Source organism: Sus scrofa, chromosome 15 (assembly GCF_054392235.1).
Source record: "Sus scrofa isolate SSC_HxYL_T2T_F1_AM1 chromosome 15, Sscrofa_HxYL_maternal_Yorkshire_Landrace_v2.0, whole genome shotgun sequence".
NCBI classification, from domain to species: domain Eukaryota; kingdom Metazoa; phylum Chordata; class Mammalia; order Artiodactyla; family Suidae; genus Sus; species Sus scrofa.
The window spans coordinates 82,467,887-82,482,556 of record NC_139397.1 but is presented as its reverse complement, the minus strand read 5'-3'; the positions used below and the strand labels follow the sequence as shown (position 1 = coordinate 82,482,556).

Below are 14,670 nucleotides of genomic sequence, written 5' to 3'. Positions count from 1 at the left end.
TCCGGATGGTGGTAAATTCAGTGCCACAACTTAAGACTGGCCCAGACTAAGCAAGAACGTTGAGCTATTTTCCACCTCTTTCCTGGATCTCCTTTCTTGGGAGACAAAAGTACAAAAATCGCTTCCCCACGAGGTAAAGGAAGAGCTCTTAGAACTCCTTGACTAGGACGCAGAGACCACCCCTCCGAGCTGGAACATCCACATTTCAGCATTTGTTCTCAAAAGATGGGGATCTGGCTTGGGTAGGACTGGCACAGGAATTCCACTGTAGAAGAGCTGAAGTGGTGTACCCCACCTCCATACCTCCTAAAGCAAGTTTTAAGCTCAGTGGTTAAATCCTGACCTTTCACGAGTTTGTTCTTCCCCACTCCAACCCCAACCCAAACCCTCCCAATTCCCCCCATCCCAAAACAATCCACTCAAGAAATGTAAGACATTCTGTGTTTTCATTTATGGATTCGCCACTCATCTCCAAGGCCTCGTATTTAAAGACTGAAATTTTCGACATCGGCCTAAAACTGCGGTCAACAGCCTACCTTGACAAGCGTTTAAAATACACCCTACTCTTACCCAAAGCCTCTCGTCTGACTTTGTGAAATTTAAATAAATTCTTAATTCCTTATTAAAGACCCTCCTTTTCGTACTTCAGAGAAAATCAGATAGATATGATGAGGAAATGCGTACATTTTCCTGAAAAAAAATGAGTGCAACAAAATGAAACTTAACTCACAGGGAACTAAATAGTTGTAAATAAGAAGAAAAAAGTAATTACTGGTAGTGCTATAAAACAAACTTAAGAGGAAAATGGGAGGTGGTTCCCACTAAACAGACTGCCCCATTTTGGAGTAAGGACAGGCAATTCTTCCTTAACCCTTAAAAATAATCATCTGTAATAATTATTTTCAAACTGTAAACTGCTTTCAAACACCATAGCGTTTTACCAGATTTATTTTACTTGTTATACACAGACAATACAAACGAGCAAAAAACAAAACGTTTCTCAATGGAGTGTGTACTTGTATAAATTATTCAGTTCACAGACAAAACGAAACAAATATAAAAATCACAACATTAGATTTACAGAAGAGCCAAAATATACACACGGTTAGACTCAGAATTCCTATTAGGAAAAAATCCCCCCAATGGACTGGAATCTAGATTGAATATTGTGTATGATGCATATTTCACATTAATTTTAAAATACAAAAAAAAGTATAGGTTTGCTACACAACATTAGAAATCCTACTAATCTATTTTCAGGGGGATTGGTGCTCCTTATCAAATATAACAAGACTTAGAGGGGGGAAAAACATAGTCTTACTTGCATTAATGCTAGTGTTTTCCCAAAGAAGTCAAATTTCAGCTGTTTCTAGGTGGCGGGGAAATCATTTTCAAAACTAAAAATGCAGTAAAATATACAACTCACACAATTCATCTTCACTAGACTACACTATAGTTACCAACAATTCAGTCATCTATATCATTAGTAGAAAATTCATTACAAAGATTTACAGCATATAAAGGTGGAGGGGGGGAACTGAAAAGATATTCAGAAACAGTTTGTCAGCATATTTGGCACCTGCACAGACCAGTAATGGATTTGGCACTTTGGGGAAAAACAAATAAGGCAAAATAATATTGCTGATGTTGAGCTATTCTATTTAGAAGGAGGGGGGTGGAGAACATATAACTCCAGTTAACTTTGCTTTGCAGGCATCATGCCACTTAATCGACTTGCCTATGAACAGACACCTATCCTTTACAGGTGTTTGGTCAGATTTTCCTTAGCTATTTGTGTGCAGTAGGGCACAGAGTAATTGTCATGCAATGGATTGAGGAGAAGTGATAAACCCATCATTACTTATCAAGTATTTCAAGTTTCCAGAGCCTCTTAGAATATTGTTAATTATCTCACAAGAAAATTTTTTAAAGGGGAGACAGGGGGGAGTGGAGAAAAAGGCAAAGAAAGGAAAAGAAATGAATGAGAAGGTTAAGCATGAACTGGTTTTGTGCCTTGACAATGAGAATAAAAACTAGCCATTCGTTACAGTAAATTAACACTATATACAATCATTTCACAGGCTTTGTTCCACTAAAATTATTAACATCCCTACCATCCATCCATCCATCCACTCGGGGATATGAAAGGACGCGCTGGGTGGGTCCAGGCTCTAGAGTCAACATCCTATGGTTAATGGGGAGGCCGAGACTTGGCGGGTCGGAATCGCTGCTGCCTGACAGGACTGCCCAGGTCTCCTAAAGGTGAAGAGTTTCATTACGAGAAAGAGAAGGGGAGAGTGAGGAAAAGACGAGGGGGACGAGGACTGTTAGGAGGATAACTTCACAGAAGGAAAGTAGGAGAAACCAAAGAGGTTTACAGCCAAGTTGAAGGTCGGTGCGCTAACTGCAGGAACTGCTGTGCAAAAAAAGAGGTTAAAATCACACTCGGAGACCTGTCCTAATTCGCTGCAGACGGTGTTCAAGGGTCAAATAAAGTGAGGGGGTGCGCGAAGTGGGGCTTGGGGAGGAGGAGCCGGGAGCGAGGCGCGAGGGGCAGGCTGGGGCCGGGCCGCGGCAGGGCCAGGGCCAGGACCGGGGCAGGCAGGGGCGGCCTAGCTGTGCGAGTAGAAGCCGTAGTAGCCGCCTATGTCCTTGGCGCAGTTCTTCTCGCAGTCCCGCTGGGCCAGCACCTCGCTCTTGAGTGGGGACGAGCTCTCGGACACGGGCGTGTCGGCAGGCGAGATCCGCCTCCGTTTGGCCTGCTCGTAAATCCCCGAGTCGCTTGAGTCGATGGACTTGATGGAGGAGGGCGTCTCAATCCAGCTGGAGTCGGACAGGTCCTTGGGCTTGGCGTCCTCGGCGGCGCCGGGCGGCAGTGGCGAGCGCTCGGCGGCCAGGCCCTCGGCCTCCTCGCCCAGGTAGGGATTGGCGCCGGCCATGCGCGCGGCGGCCGCGGCGCTGTTGGGCCAGCAAGGCAGCACCGAGCCCGACTTGGCGCCGCAGTACTGCGGGGGACTGCGCGCGCCCCAGCCCGACGGGTCGGCGTAGTAGCCCAGCGGGCGGCCCGTGCAGCCGGCCGCCTGCAACGGCAGCGCCTTCACCCCCGCCGCCGCATAGGAGAGCAGCGTGGCCGCGTTGCCCGCGAAGTCCGTGGCCGTGTCGTAGGCCGAGGCGGCGAAGTCCAGCCTGTTGTTGGCCGGCGTCACAAACCAGCGCTGCGGCGACGGCGCGCCCGGGTCTTCGGCCTGCTGCGGTGACAGCAGCCCATTGGTGTGAGGCACGCTGCGGTCCGTGCCCGGCCCGGGGCCCGCGCCCGCGCCCGGATGGAAGCGGGCCTTGGCGTAGTTGCTCACGAACTGGTCCTGCAGGAAAGAGCCGGCCATGGCGTAGCGGGCCCCGGGCACGATCTGCGAGCGCGGGGAGTCGTTGGGCGAGGGGGTCAGGCGGTCCATGTCACAGCCAGTGTAGATCCTGCGAGGGGGGGAGAGAGAGAGAACCGAAGGGTGGCGCAGAGGTCCCTTCGGGGGGCAAAAGGGAAGGCCACCCCTTTTCGCCCACCCCCCCCAACTCTCCACGTGTAACCTGCCGTTCAAGATAGAGACAGATGAAAGGTCACAGACCTGCATCCTCCCCCAAATAAATCGTGAAATTATAAAGGAACCGATTTGACTATTCAAGGACCTGAAAATGATACAGATCAAGAGGAAGGTTTCCCTCTTCTCTGGCGCCCTCTCGCCAAGTGCACAGGGGGCCGGAGAAAGGAGCACATCACAGGATTCTCATCCCACTTCTCCAATATATGTATACGCACTGAGGCAGTTTTACCGAGGGTCTAATATTTGCCCAGTGGGCCTTTCTTCTGCAGTGAGATTTTCTCAGCGAAATTTCCAGTTTATCCTCTCCACCCTTTTAAGACCGCTTTCTCCCTTTTGACACACACTCTGAGACGACGGGCCCTCGGGGTACAAATCATCAGACTGGCCCTCGCCAGTCTTTTGAGACCCGAGGGTTGCCCGCTGGGAGCCTCCACAGCAATTATTGTCTATTGTTTTCCCCTGTGTGGTCCTTTTACTTCCCCCACCACCAATACAACAAGAATTAACTACTTGGAAGCAAAGTCATCAATCAGTAAAATTCTTTTACAAAGAAAAAGTATTCTTTACTCTGACCTTCTCTCCCCAGCTTTTGATCTGTTACTGGTTTGAAAATTAAAAATAAAAAAATAAACTAAACAAAAACAACTTGGGGGCAAACTCTTACAGCACAGTTAATAACCTCCTCCAAGCATTCTCCCAATAATAATAGCTAATCCTTACACAACTTGATTATGTACCAGGCATTCTTGTCTAGGACTATACAAATAGTAATTTATTTAACCGTCACAACAATTTTCCAAGTCAGTCACCATTATTATCCCACTTTACAGATGAAGAAACTGAGGCCAAGGGAAGTTAAATAACTTGCCCAATCACAGACAGTAATTGTGCTGCTGGGAATTACCATAGACGAAATAATCAAAGATTAACTCTAGGCCTTAGGCCTAGAAAATCCCATTAGAATTGAGAAGGAACCAGAGATTGGAACAAGATTGGTAAAAGTATTTTCTCATACACACACACATGCTTCCCTTTTTTTATTTAACTCACACATAAATGTTTTAATCTTTAATCAACAGACTGTTTTGAAAGAGAGCCTCAGTCTTGTCAGACCTCAATTCTTTGGGGAGGAGATTCCCTGGTGAGTGGCCAAGCAAACCCCCGGTCTCCATGAACTCTTCACTGCTCTTCCTGTTTCTCCAAAAGTGAGCCAGGCCCAAATAACCAATATAACAGTGGAAAGGGAAAGAAGTGTCATGAACCATTCTACTCATCTCTAACCTTTACATCTCTAAGGTATCCATTTATATAGGTAAAGAAGATTTTTATGATGAATATATAGTGATTTAAGAATCAAGCAGAAGTGGCTTTTACAACAGAAGTCAGCCAGAAAACAGATAGGTGAGGGTTGTGCTGTGGCCACTCAAGTCCAGTTTGCTTACTGTACAAAATTTCCCTCCCCAAATTTAATTCCAGTTTCACATAAGAACAAGTTGAAGGAGGCAGGAAGGGAACATAACTAAAAAGGTCCAAATATCTTCTCTGTTTACCACCCACAATATTTTAAAAAGAAAAAAAAAAAAAAACATTCTGCAAAAGATACAATCTATATGCCCATCCAGGTCCCAACCCACTTGGGATTACCAGATTGATTTGTGCAAAATAAAATGCTTTGGAACAGATGTTCACAACAGAATTAAAAGCTCAAAATCTACAAGACCCCCTAGTACAGACACCAATATCTTTCGTCTCCTGGGCCACACGCTTTCCACTGTGCTGAGCCCACCTTTTTAGATTGTGAGGAAGGACTAGCGTAGCCAAGTTTGTTTTTGTTTTTGTTTTCTGGAGAATCATACTGACGAAGCTTGCTTCCTTTGGACCAGTTTTGAGGAATGCACATGACAGTTATAGGCAGTAGCATTAAGGACTTTCTTTTCAGTTTGTTATAAGAATATTAGGGGGGAGGGTTGGTATCTACCAGGAGGCAGCCACTTTCTTTCTCCACAAATGTCATCTATTCCTAGTCAAAGACAGCTTCACCTTTGTAGCTCTATCCCAAGCACTTAATGCAAGCCCTGAAGTTAAAATTTATCTATCCTTCCCATTTATGCTTAGAAAAAAGTGAAGGGATCCTCATAATCATGATTGAGCTTTTGCTATATAACCCTACCTGAACTCCTAGGCACTATACCTGGACTCTGAACAAGAGTGCTAGAACAGGCACAGAAAGTATTCAGTTTACACCTACTGTTGCCCCCAGAGGACAGCATTTTGATTAAAAAAAAGAAATGGGAATAGGTAGGGGGGGCCTGGAGAAAAGGGAACCAACACATTTAATGAAAACATACCTAGGTACAAATGATAAGAAGAAATATTTTTCTTTTGAAGCATAAATAATATACAACAACAGCACCTGGGTGTTTCCCAAAGCCTGAAATGACTGCAATGTCGGCTGGGCTCATGAACTTGACTGTAGTGGGTGCACATTTTGATTCAGTCCATAGTAAACTTGCAGGGGAAAAGCTATTACACAAAACTTGGAAATGGGTAAATAAAAGTCACATATGCCAAGGAGACTGTAACAACTGCCAGAGCCACATGCACTTTCAGGCAGAATCGGGCGGTTTCAGACACAGACAATCTGAGCTGAGCATCTGCAGCGACACATACAACTCCCTCACCCAGGAACCAGGGCAGCTCCACCAGCCAGCCAGCCAGCCAGCCCCAGAGCCCCGCCAACAACTTTGTAATTCATATGAAAGCTAAAAAGAGGTAGAGGAAACCTTTGACCAAAAACACAGAAGTACCAATCCAGAAGGTTACCAGCGAGAAGGGGAGCCAACAAAAAGGAAAGGGAAAACCTGGAAAACAACCCTATCTTCACACTTTGTAGCTTCCAAAAGCATTGTACAAAACAATCCACCTTTGACCTAAAGCCCAACTCTACAAATTTAATAAGAAAGGTGCAAAACCACTTACGTGTCATAATTATCCCGAAATCCTTTTGCAAAGGGGTTGTGATCTATTTTCAGTTGTGTAATCTGGAAAAGAGAAAAAAAAAAGATTAACATGATTTTTGCCTTCTATAAGAAGACTGAGTGCTTGAGAATATATCACCTGCCACTTTTTACAGGGGCTTAAGGCCTACAATTTCATTAAATAGCAAGGTGTTCATAACTGAAGAATTTGAGGGAATGGATGTAATGGAAAAAAGACAAAGTATGATGAAAGTTATGATGAACATGTTTAAATTAATGCCCAAAACTAAAAGACTGCTTTCGATTAGTTCTCCTATGTTCTAAACTGGTTCGAACGCACATTTTTAAAATACTTGTCACATAGTGCACTTACTCAGACAAAAATCTTTAAGGGACACTTGAATTCATGACCCAAAAAATGTTGCCTATTTTAAATGTTTCAGCTTATTTTTAAAATTTGGTCATTTATGATACACAACCTGAAGAAGCCACAAGTTGCATCTTAAAATCAGTTTTGATTTACAATAAGTGCATACGTTTCAGTTCCGATATCTTCATTTACGTTTAAAAAAAAATCACTTCTAGTAGTCAAAACAACACTAGTAAAATAAGTCTGTGCAAACTTGCAAATGCTCAAAGTTCCAAGTGCTAGAAAACTCTTTCTGTAGTCCCCAGCAATTTGATTTATTGTAGTTTTTACATATATGAAATGTGTGCTTCTTTTGCTCACCCCAAAAGTGATGTTTGAGAACTAAATTAGAACTCCCAGGAGAAGAGGTCCCCAAAATCCTGGTCATCTCAGAGGTGGCCCAGGTGACCCGCAATAGACAAGAATAGGAAGCGTTTTCCCACCAGCTAGGTATTTAGGTAAGATGCCCAGCAGGCCCCTAGCTTAAAAGGCACAGCAGAGCCAGCTGTTGCTGATGTTAGTGCCCCGGCCGTAGAGGTCCCGGGGTACCGGCGCTTGCCGGCAGAAGCCGATGTCGCCCGCCGCGCGCTCAGCCCCAAGGCCTTCTTACATCGGTGTTCTGGTAGGCGGTGACGGCGATGAACTGAGTCTCGGGGAAAGTGAATGTCTGCACGCGGCCGGGCTGGCTGGTGTCCTCGGTGCCGTCCTCGTTCACTTCCACCACATGCAGGCGGGGCTGGTACTTGTGCAAGGACTGCAAAACCACCATCTGTCCGGCAGAGAGAAAGGGGATCGGCGGACTGCGGGTTAAAACGGTCGCGGTGCGCAGAGCTGTGCGCCGCGAACCGCGCGGAGGCTGTCTGGAGCCCGCCACAGGGGCTAAGTGACCGCGGGACTCGCCCGGCTGGTGACAGGCTGGCTGGGACAGACTAGCCCAAGCCCTTCAGGAGCACCGATCGCCGAGCACCAAAGGAAAACCGAACCCGACCGCCCGATGTTTAGGGCCCCTCTCCCAGTCCTCCTTTAAGGAGAAACAAAGATTTTCAAAACCTGCAGATCATTTCCCTCTCAAAATCTACCAAGTATTGGTACTTGGGAAGGTCGGAATCTCGCGAATTGGGCGGGAGGGGGGGTGTTGGAGAACAACTTTATAGATTATTTAATGTAATCTTGGAGGACGGAAATAGAATTTTTTAGAAAGTCTTTTTAATGAAGCAAAGAAACATGTGTCCAGTTTCTCATGCTGTTTTAAAGTGATGAATTGGATCTTAAGGAGGGACAAGTGTGCACGAGTGAGTGTGTATGCATGTGTGTGAGAGAAAGAGAGAGAGACATAAATGAGCGCTTGCGCCACTGACCTGCCCATTGTTGTTTGAAGCTCCTTTGTTGTTTGTAAGTTTTAATTTTCCAAAAGAGATTTCTTGACGCATCCAATGAGCCCCGGTGTTGGGGGAATCCGGATGCATATAGACCCGATTTCCTAGAGAAAGAAATAAGTTTTTTGCATATGCCCCGGTCGCTGCCCAGTCCCATCTCCTCGCCACATAGGGCACACACACACATACACACACCCCCTATTCCACTGTGAGGCCCATTATCTGGAGCTTTTTTAGGCCTCACTTTCTTCCTATTAACTGAAGATGATTAAAATAGCTTTTGCATAATCCTCCCCCTTCTTGCCGCTCAGTCTGTCCCCCTATCCCCCTCGTTTCCTTTTAGAAGTCATTGGCCGATCGTTTTAAAAGTCGCTCGAGCCAGTCCACAAAGGCTTTAATTAATCATTCTCACCTAAATAAGTGTCAGGAAAACGTGTTAATTGGAAGGACTTGCCTTGCACATTGGTGTCCGCTTTGCCGCAAGGAACCCATTTGCCTCCTTGAAACCTCCAGTGATTGGGATCCGCCAAAATCACATCCACAAAAATATTGTAATGAGCCGTGGGATCGAGACCAGAAATGTTAAAACTTAAAAAAGGAAACATGCGCCTATTTAAATTAAGGGAGGGGGGAGAAAACAAGGGGGAAAAAAACATAAATGTTAAAGATTAAAAGCAAGAAGCGCGGCGCCAGAAAGCAAAGCAAAACTTGTTCTCTCAGCGTGGATGAACGAATGTTTGCTGGGTTGGAAACAGGGAGGTGGGGGAAGAAAAGAAGTGGGGCTGAAGTCGGGGACATCGGCGGGCGAGCTGGAGTGGGGAGTGGGCAGGTATTACTGCCCAGGTGGAAAGAGAGGTTGACGACCCGAATCTCCACCTGTCGGTGAATCGGGCGTTGATGCGTCCCTCCCATCTCCCGGCCGCCGGCCAGGGCTCTCCCTCTCTCCCGCCTTTCTCCGGCCACTGACTGGATCTCCGACCACCTTTCTAGAGCGGGACTATCCCCTCCCCAACACCACCGCGGCGGTTTTACCTTCCACTTCCCGTTTTTTCCAACAATAGCCATCTCTAGGGCGCTCCAGAGCGCCTTCCACTCCATTCCCTACCCCAAATCGTCGCTGCCGCGGCTGTCACAACCCGGGTGCACTTGCCCCCGGGCCGCGCCTGGAGCAGCCGCAGCCAAGAATGTAGTATTACCTTCCCTGTTTGGTGATGATCATCTCCGTTTGGTGCCGATGAAATTTCAGCCAAAGGGGCCTGTTGCACAGATACACCTGCGCTTTGCCGGGCACCAGCCCGGGCTGTGTGGAGGAGAACTGGTAGAACGGGGCTCCTTGGTAGGAGTGGCCGTACTGCTGTGGGTAGGGGTAGCCGGCGGTAGGGTAGCCCTGCGGTGAGGAGTTGGACAGGAGGCTGTTGTAGGCTCCGTTGGTGATGACCGGGTGGTGGGCCATGTAGCGGCTGGGGCTGCCGATGGAGAAGGCGGGGTGCGCCGGTCCGTGCTGGCCGGGGTACGGGAACATGGCACTGGGAGCACTGGCCGCAGACTGTGGCTGGCTGGACTGAGAGAGGAGGTAGCGATCTGCAGCAGAGCCATCGAAACTGTGACGAAGCTCAGAGACCCCGTCCAAGACAGGAGAGAGTTTACTTCTCTGGACGTCCCCTGGTGAGTCCTTGGAGTCAGGAAAATTGTCTGTATCTGACTGATTCGTCATCCCCCTGGAAATTTTTTTCAAAGGTGAACTTCTCTCCAGGTTGTCAGTGGTCGAGATAATGGGATGATCGTGCAAGACAAGCTCAGATCCGCCTGAATGTGGGTAGCTGCTGCTCACATTGAGAAATTTCTTGGAGAGCATGATAGAAGGAGAAAGGCAGTGCTCCAGCTGCATAGCTCTAGAACCTGAACACTCGCCCTCCTGTCCTTGGTTTTTAAAGTCCTATTTATCATAAACTAGAAATCCACAGACCCCCTCACTAGACAGAAAGCACTTCAACCAGCAAATGCTTCTCAAAGGTTTGATTTACTTTTTTTTTTTCCCTGGGAGAAGAGATTGGCCAATTGACACTATGCAGCAATCAGAAAAGGCTCACTTTTGATCTTGCTGCTTGTGCAGCCGATGAAACGGCTCCTGCCATTGGTTAACTGCTGACAGTAATTTAATTAGATAGACATTAATTAGGATAATCACCTGGCTCCTGGTCGCGACGATCATGGCAAATTGAAGGGGATGATTTTATTGTTGGCTTGGGGGTGGGGTGGAGAATGTGTGTTGGTTTTACGTGAACACTGTTGTGTCACCTTTAAGCTTTGTGACCACTGCTTTAGGAAGATTCAAAGATGTGCAATTTACTAAACATTTTCCTACCTTCCCCCCACCTCCCTTCTTCGGAGCTGAGGGGCGGAGGAGGGAATTCGACGATGCTAGGAGACTTTTCGGATCTGAATGAGCCAAATATTCAGTTGAATGTAACGATTTCAAGTGCAAAGTATACAAAGCGCGAGCCGGTGGCCTCTTCTCGCCCTGTAAAAGTTCCAGAGTCTGTCTTTTCCAGTTAATGCAGAAGCACAAGACACCTGAGCCAGTCCTTTGTGAGCAGGTCCTGCGTGTCCTCCGCGAACACCCCACCAACGCACACCTTTTAAACTACATACATAAATAAATAAATCACTGCTGCTGAGAGCCACAGCCATGAAAGTGAGCGGGAAGGGGGAGGAGTGGGAGCGAAAAGCAAGCAACTCACCCACCCATCCACCCACCTCGGGAAGGTTCGGTTTCTTGGTTGAGCACAGAAACAGTGACAATCAATGATCTCCTTTTTAAGTTTTGAAATAATCATAAGCTGTCGGACTGAAGTGCCTTAATGTATTTGCAGTGATGTTTACGAGGTCTTTACTAAATATTTTATCAGCGAGCTTGGTTGCAGATTATCTGAAGAGCATCTGACTGGGGGCAGGCGCCATGCATCCCTCGTGTCCCACTGCACTTCCTTCTCTCTGAGGTACGGCCTTGGCGACAGGTTCAAAAACCTCGCCAGGAAAAGAGAGGGGCCGAGTCCTCGCGCAAATGGGTTCGCTAGAAGCTCTGATCTGGGGAGACAGAGTGAAAGTGGTGTCAACGCAGTGATCGTTACGGAAGACTCGTGTGTGTGCGTGTGCGTGTGTGCGTGTGTGTGTGTTTAATGTTTATGTAATCTGGAGGGGAGAAAAAAGAATCCATGCCAGTAATTTTAAAATGAGAAAATCTAAAGAGGAATAGAGAAAAGAACCAATTTAAAAGGATATTGGCACAAATAAATAGCATGAGGCCCAAAACGACCCCGAAGTGTAGGAAGAAATCTCCCGGTACTGGCTCTACAGAGGAGCCCAGCACTCTGCTCGGACCAAAGGGTAGAGAGCAGCAGAGGCTTGCACCGCCCAAAGCTGTTTCCCGTGGCCGGCATCCGCCAACCTGCCCTCCTGTGGCATTCCCGGGATGCCGAGCGGCGCGGGAACTAAGAGAAGCGCAGCTCGGCCCCGCGTGCTGGCTGACGCGAGGGCCGGCTCCACGCGGGGAATTGCGGGGGTCTGCGGAGGGAGAGGCCACCCATCCCAGCGTTCAGCGCTCGGCCCCAGGCCACCCGCCGGGCTATAGCTCCATTGTCTAAGATCCCCAAGCGGCGGGAGAGAGCACCCTGGCGATCCCGGAGGCCTGGGGAGCGCGGGACGAGAAACGTCTGGCGCAGACCCCAGGGTCACATACTCTTTCCCCGCTGGAGGCTCGGCCCCGGTACCTCCGCCCTGTGAAGCGCGTGCCTTCCTTCGAGAGTGGATCTGCCTCCCCGGCCCCCAGCAACTCCCTGAGGAAGAGCGGCGCTGAGGACATCAAGTGGTCCTGAGCTTTACAGAGACTCGCCCTAAAAGCAGGCGGGTGCATTTTGGGAGCGCTGCCTCGATGGGCCGATCGGTCAGCGTTGAGCCCAGTCTGGGCTCCCTCGGCGGGCTGCGCGCCTCAGCACAGTGGGCCCCAACTTTGGCCTCCAGCAGGGGGCAGAGAGCAAGGCCTGGAGTGGGTGGCCCAGCGCTGGAATGGCTGATGACCAGATGTCCCAGACTCAAGCCGAGACAGTTTTCTGGGAGAAAAATACAGCTAGACCCCATTTTCCTTTGGAAAGCGAATCTCAGCTACCGGCCGGGGAGCTTCATAAACGCAAGGCCTTAGCTGTCGAGTTCGGGTGTGGGGGAGGGGACATAGCAATGACACTATTCGACACTTGTACTTTTTTGCCCTTTACCTTCCACCGCCATTTCTCCTGAGAGCCTTCTGCCCTATTTTGGCTACTTTTGCTTTCTCCTTTCTTTGATCTTTAATTTATTTGTCCCTGAATGCCTTTATCTCCATTGCTTCCATCCAAGGTTACCCAATCCTCCCACCCCATCCTACCTCCAGAGCCCTAAGTGTGTAGCAAAAAGGGGATTCCACCTGGGATCTTTTTCAGGTTTTGTCATTCCAGGTACCCTGTATTGGTTTTTTTGAAAATGAAAAATGCTAAAATGACATGTTAAAAATATAGAAAAGGGATAAAGTTTGTCTTAGAGTTTTTAAGAAATTGGATTAGAAGATAAATGTACACTCTCAATTATCAGTACTGAATTCAGTGATTTCTCACATATAGGATATGACTTTAACTTACATATGCACGAGAAAGAAAACTAAGGCTTTCCTCAGGATCAGCATATGAATCATACTTCTGCAGAGCAGGGCTTCTCAAACTTTAAAGTGCATATGAACCACACTAGGATTCTTTAATTCTGACTTAGTAGGTCTGTATATATGTAGCAAGCACTCCTGGTCCAAGCAAGTCACTCAAAAGTGAGGCTGGAGCTTTCAATGTCCTCATACTAGTCTAAGAGGAAAGCAGGGAACTCTATTAGATGGAAGCAAGAGTTTTGGTTCTAGTGCTGCTCTACTACTACACAGAAGGGTAAAGATGCTCACATCACACACACACCTCAAATGGCTTATTGAGCTTATAATTAAATAAATTGTTTCAAAGGCTACCTGGGCCTGGGCTATCAGATTGCTGCTAAAATAGCTGTACATTCCAAGACAAAGGTGTTCACTGAGCCTTTTCTTAGGGCATCCTCATTTTGATCGGCTCCAAATTTACAAAAAAGTAGGTTTTTACTAGGAGGGATTTTAGTTAAGGTTTTGAAATTGGGGATGTCTCTAACATGAACCAAGTGGGAGAATGTGGCATGTGACTGTGGAGAGTCCAGGAAGATGAGGTGATCAAATAAGAAAAGCAAAAGGCAAGCATTGTGTAAGCCTTCTCAGTCACTGAACTTACTCAAGAGCTATTTTTCAGAGTACTATGGTGAAGAAAAAAAGTAGTAGTTTCAACTGGAATATCAAGAATAGCCCTTGAATTACTGAGGCCTTCTTCTGTACAAAAAAAAAAAAAAATCTTAACTATCTCTTACAAATAGTATCTACGAGAGAAGTCACAGAATCTTATTTATGCAAAGGGAAAAATCAGGTATTAACAACAACAAAAAAACCAAAAAAAGCTTGCACACGTTTAAATCAGGCAAAAGAAAAACTAACTTCAATCCTTATATTTGAATTGTAAATGATTAGCTGTTATAATCCCAACAATTAAATTAACACATGCTACAAGTCCTACATAAAATATACCTTCACTATATTTAAAAGAAGAAAACATAAGACAGTCAAGAAACACTCCAAATACCTCTTATCCCGCCAGAAAAGAGACTGAAACACATAGGGAATTTAAGCAATTTCCACTTGTAGTTTCTAGTAACTTTTCATCAGGCAACCAAGAGCCTAGAACTGTTGAAATAGGACAGTGATTTGGTTTACCACATTATTTATACCACCTCTAGCAGAGGCTGTCTAAATTCTAAGCCCCCAAATAAATTCCTCCTTTAATGAAGCCTTATAAACATTCTTACCATATTTTCACAAAGAGTAGAGACAAGAATTAAATGGTCATCTCCATGTGTTTTGCACATTCCTTAGTGTACCCAGTATGGTGCTGTACCATGAGTGAGTATTAATAGTTACTTATGTCCATCAGGTTAGAAACAGATTGAGGGACAAGGTCATCTATAAAAACTACCATTAGTCAAACTTTTGTCTTTATCAGAACACTGGGTACTTCTAAGTTAAGGTAGATGAGAGGACACAATAAAATTACTGCTTATGTGCTCACAGTACAGCTTTTCTCATTTTGCTTTGAAGACATTATACACCTTCTATGGCTGTCTGAGCTGAAAGTCTAGTGAAGTCTTGCAGGAGGCAATCCCAATCT

General features: G+C 46.6%; 2 protein-coding genes across 2 annotated transcripts; both read right to left on the bottom strand.

The window, feature by feature from the left end:
• Positions 1 to 930: 930 nt before the first annotated feature.
• On the bottom strand, positions 931 to 10,360 carry TBR1 (T-box brain transcription factor 1). Its single transcript, XM_001928598.7, has 6 exons — positions 9,556 to 10,360; positions 8,814 to 8,968; positions 8,342 to 8,463; positions 7,594 to 7,752; positions 6,576 to 6,637; positions 931 to 3,471 (listed from the first exon to the last, which is right to left on the bottom strand). Exons 1-6 carry the CDS (start codon positions 10,245 to 10,247, stop codon positions 2,613 to 2,615), a joined length of 2,049 nt encoding a protein of 682 aa, XP_001928633.2. The 5' UTR covers positions 10,248 to 10,360; the 3' UTR covers positions 931 to 2,612.
• Positions 10,361 to 11,116: 756 nt separating this feature from the next.
• On the bottom strand, positions 11,117 to 12,410 carry LOC146395950 (uncharacterized). The gene is made up of 2 exons (XM_085001239.1): positions 12,099 to 12,410; positions 11,117 to 11,446 (listed from the first exon to the last, which is right to left on the bottom strand). Exons 1-2 carry the CDS (start codon positions 12,270 to 12,272, stop codon positions 11,285 to 11,287), a joined length of 336 nt encoding a protein of 111 aa, XP_084857365.1. The 5' UTR covers positions 12,273 to 12,410; the 3' UTR covers positions 11,117 to 11,284.
• Between the last annotated feature and the right edge of the window lie 2,260 nt (positions 12,411 to 14,670).

Bases quoted from the DNA above. Each gene is read 5' to 3' on its own strand.
- TBR1 (XM_001928598.7), bottom strand. From the start codon at position 10,247: ATGCAGCTGGAGCACTGCCTTTCTCCTTCTATCATGCTCTCCAAGAAA. The intron at 8,969-9,555 runs GTAATACTACAT...TAATTTAAATAG, and splicing joins ATCATCACCAAACAGGGAAG to GCGCATGTTTCCTTTTTTAA. The intron at 6,638-7,593 runs GTAAGAAGGCCT...TCTCTTTTCCAG, and splicing joins CCGCCTACCAGAACACCGAT to ATTACACAACTGAAAATAGA.
- LOC146395950 (XM_085001239.1), bottom strand. From the start codon at position 12,272: ATGCACCCGCCTGCTTTTAGGGCGAGTCTCTGTAAAGCTCAGGACCAC. The intron at 11,447-12,098 runs GTATGTGACCCT...CTGTCTCCCCAG, and splicing joins GAGCCTCCAGCGGGGAAAGA to ATCAGAGCTTCTAGCGAACC.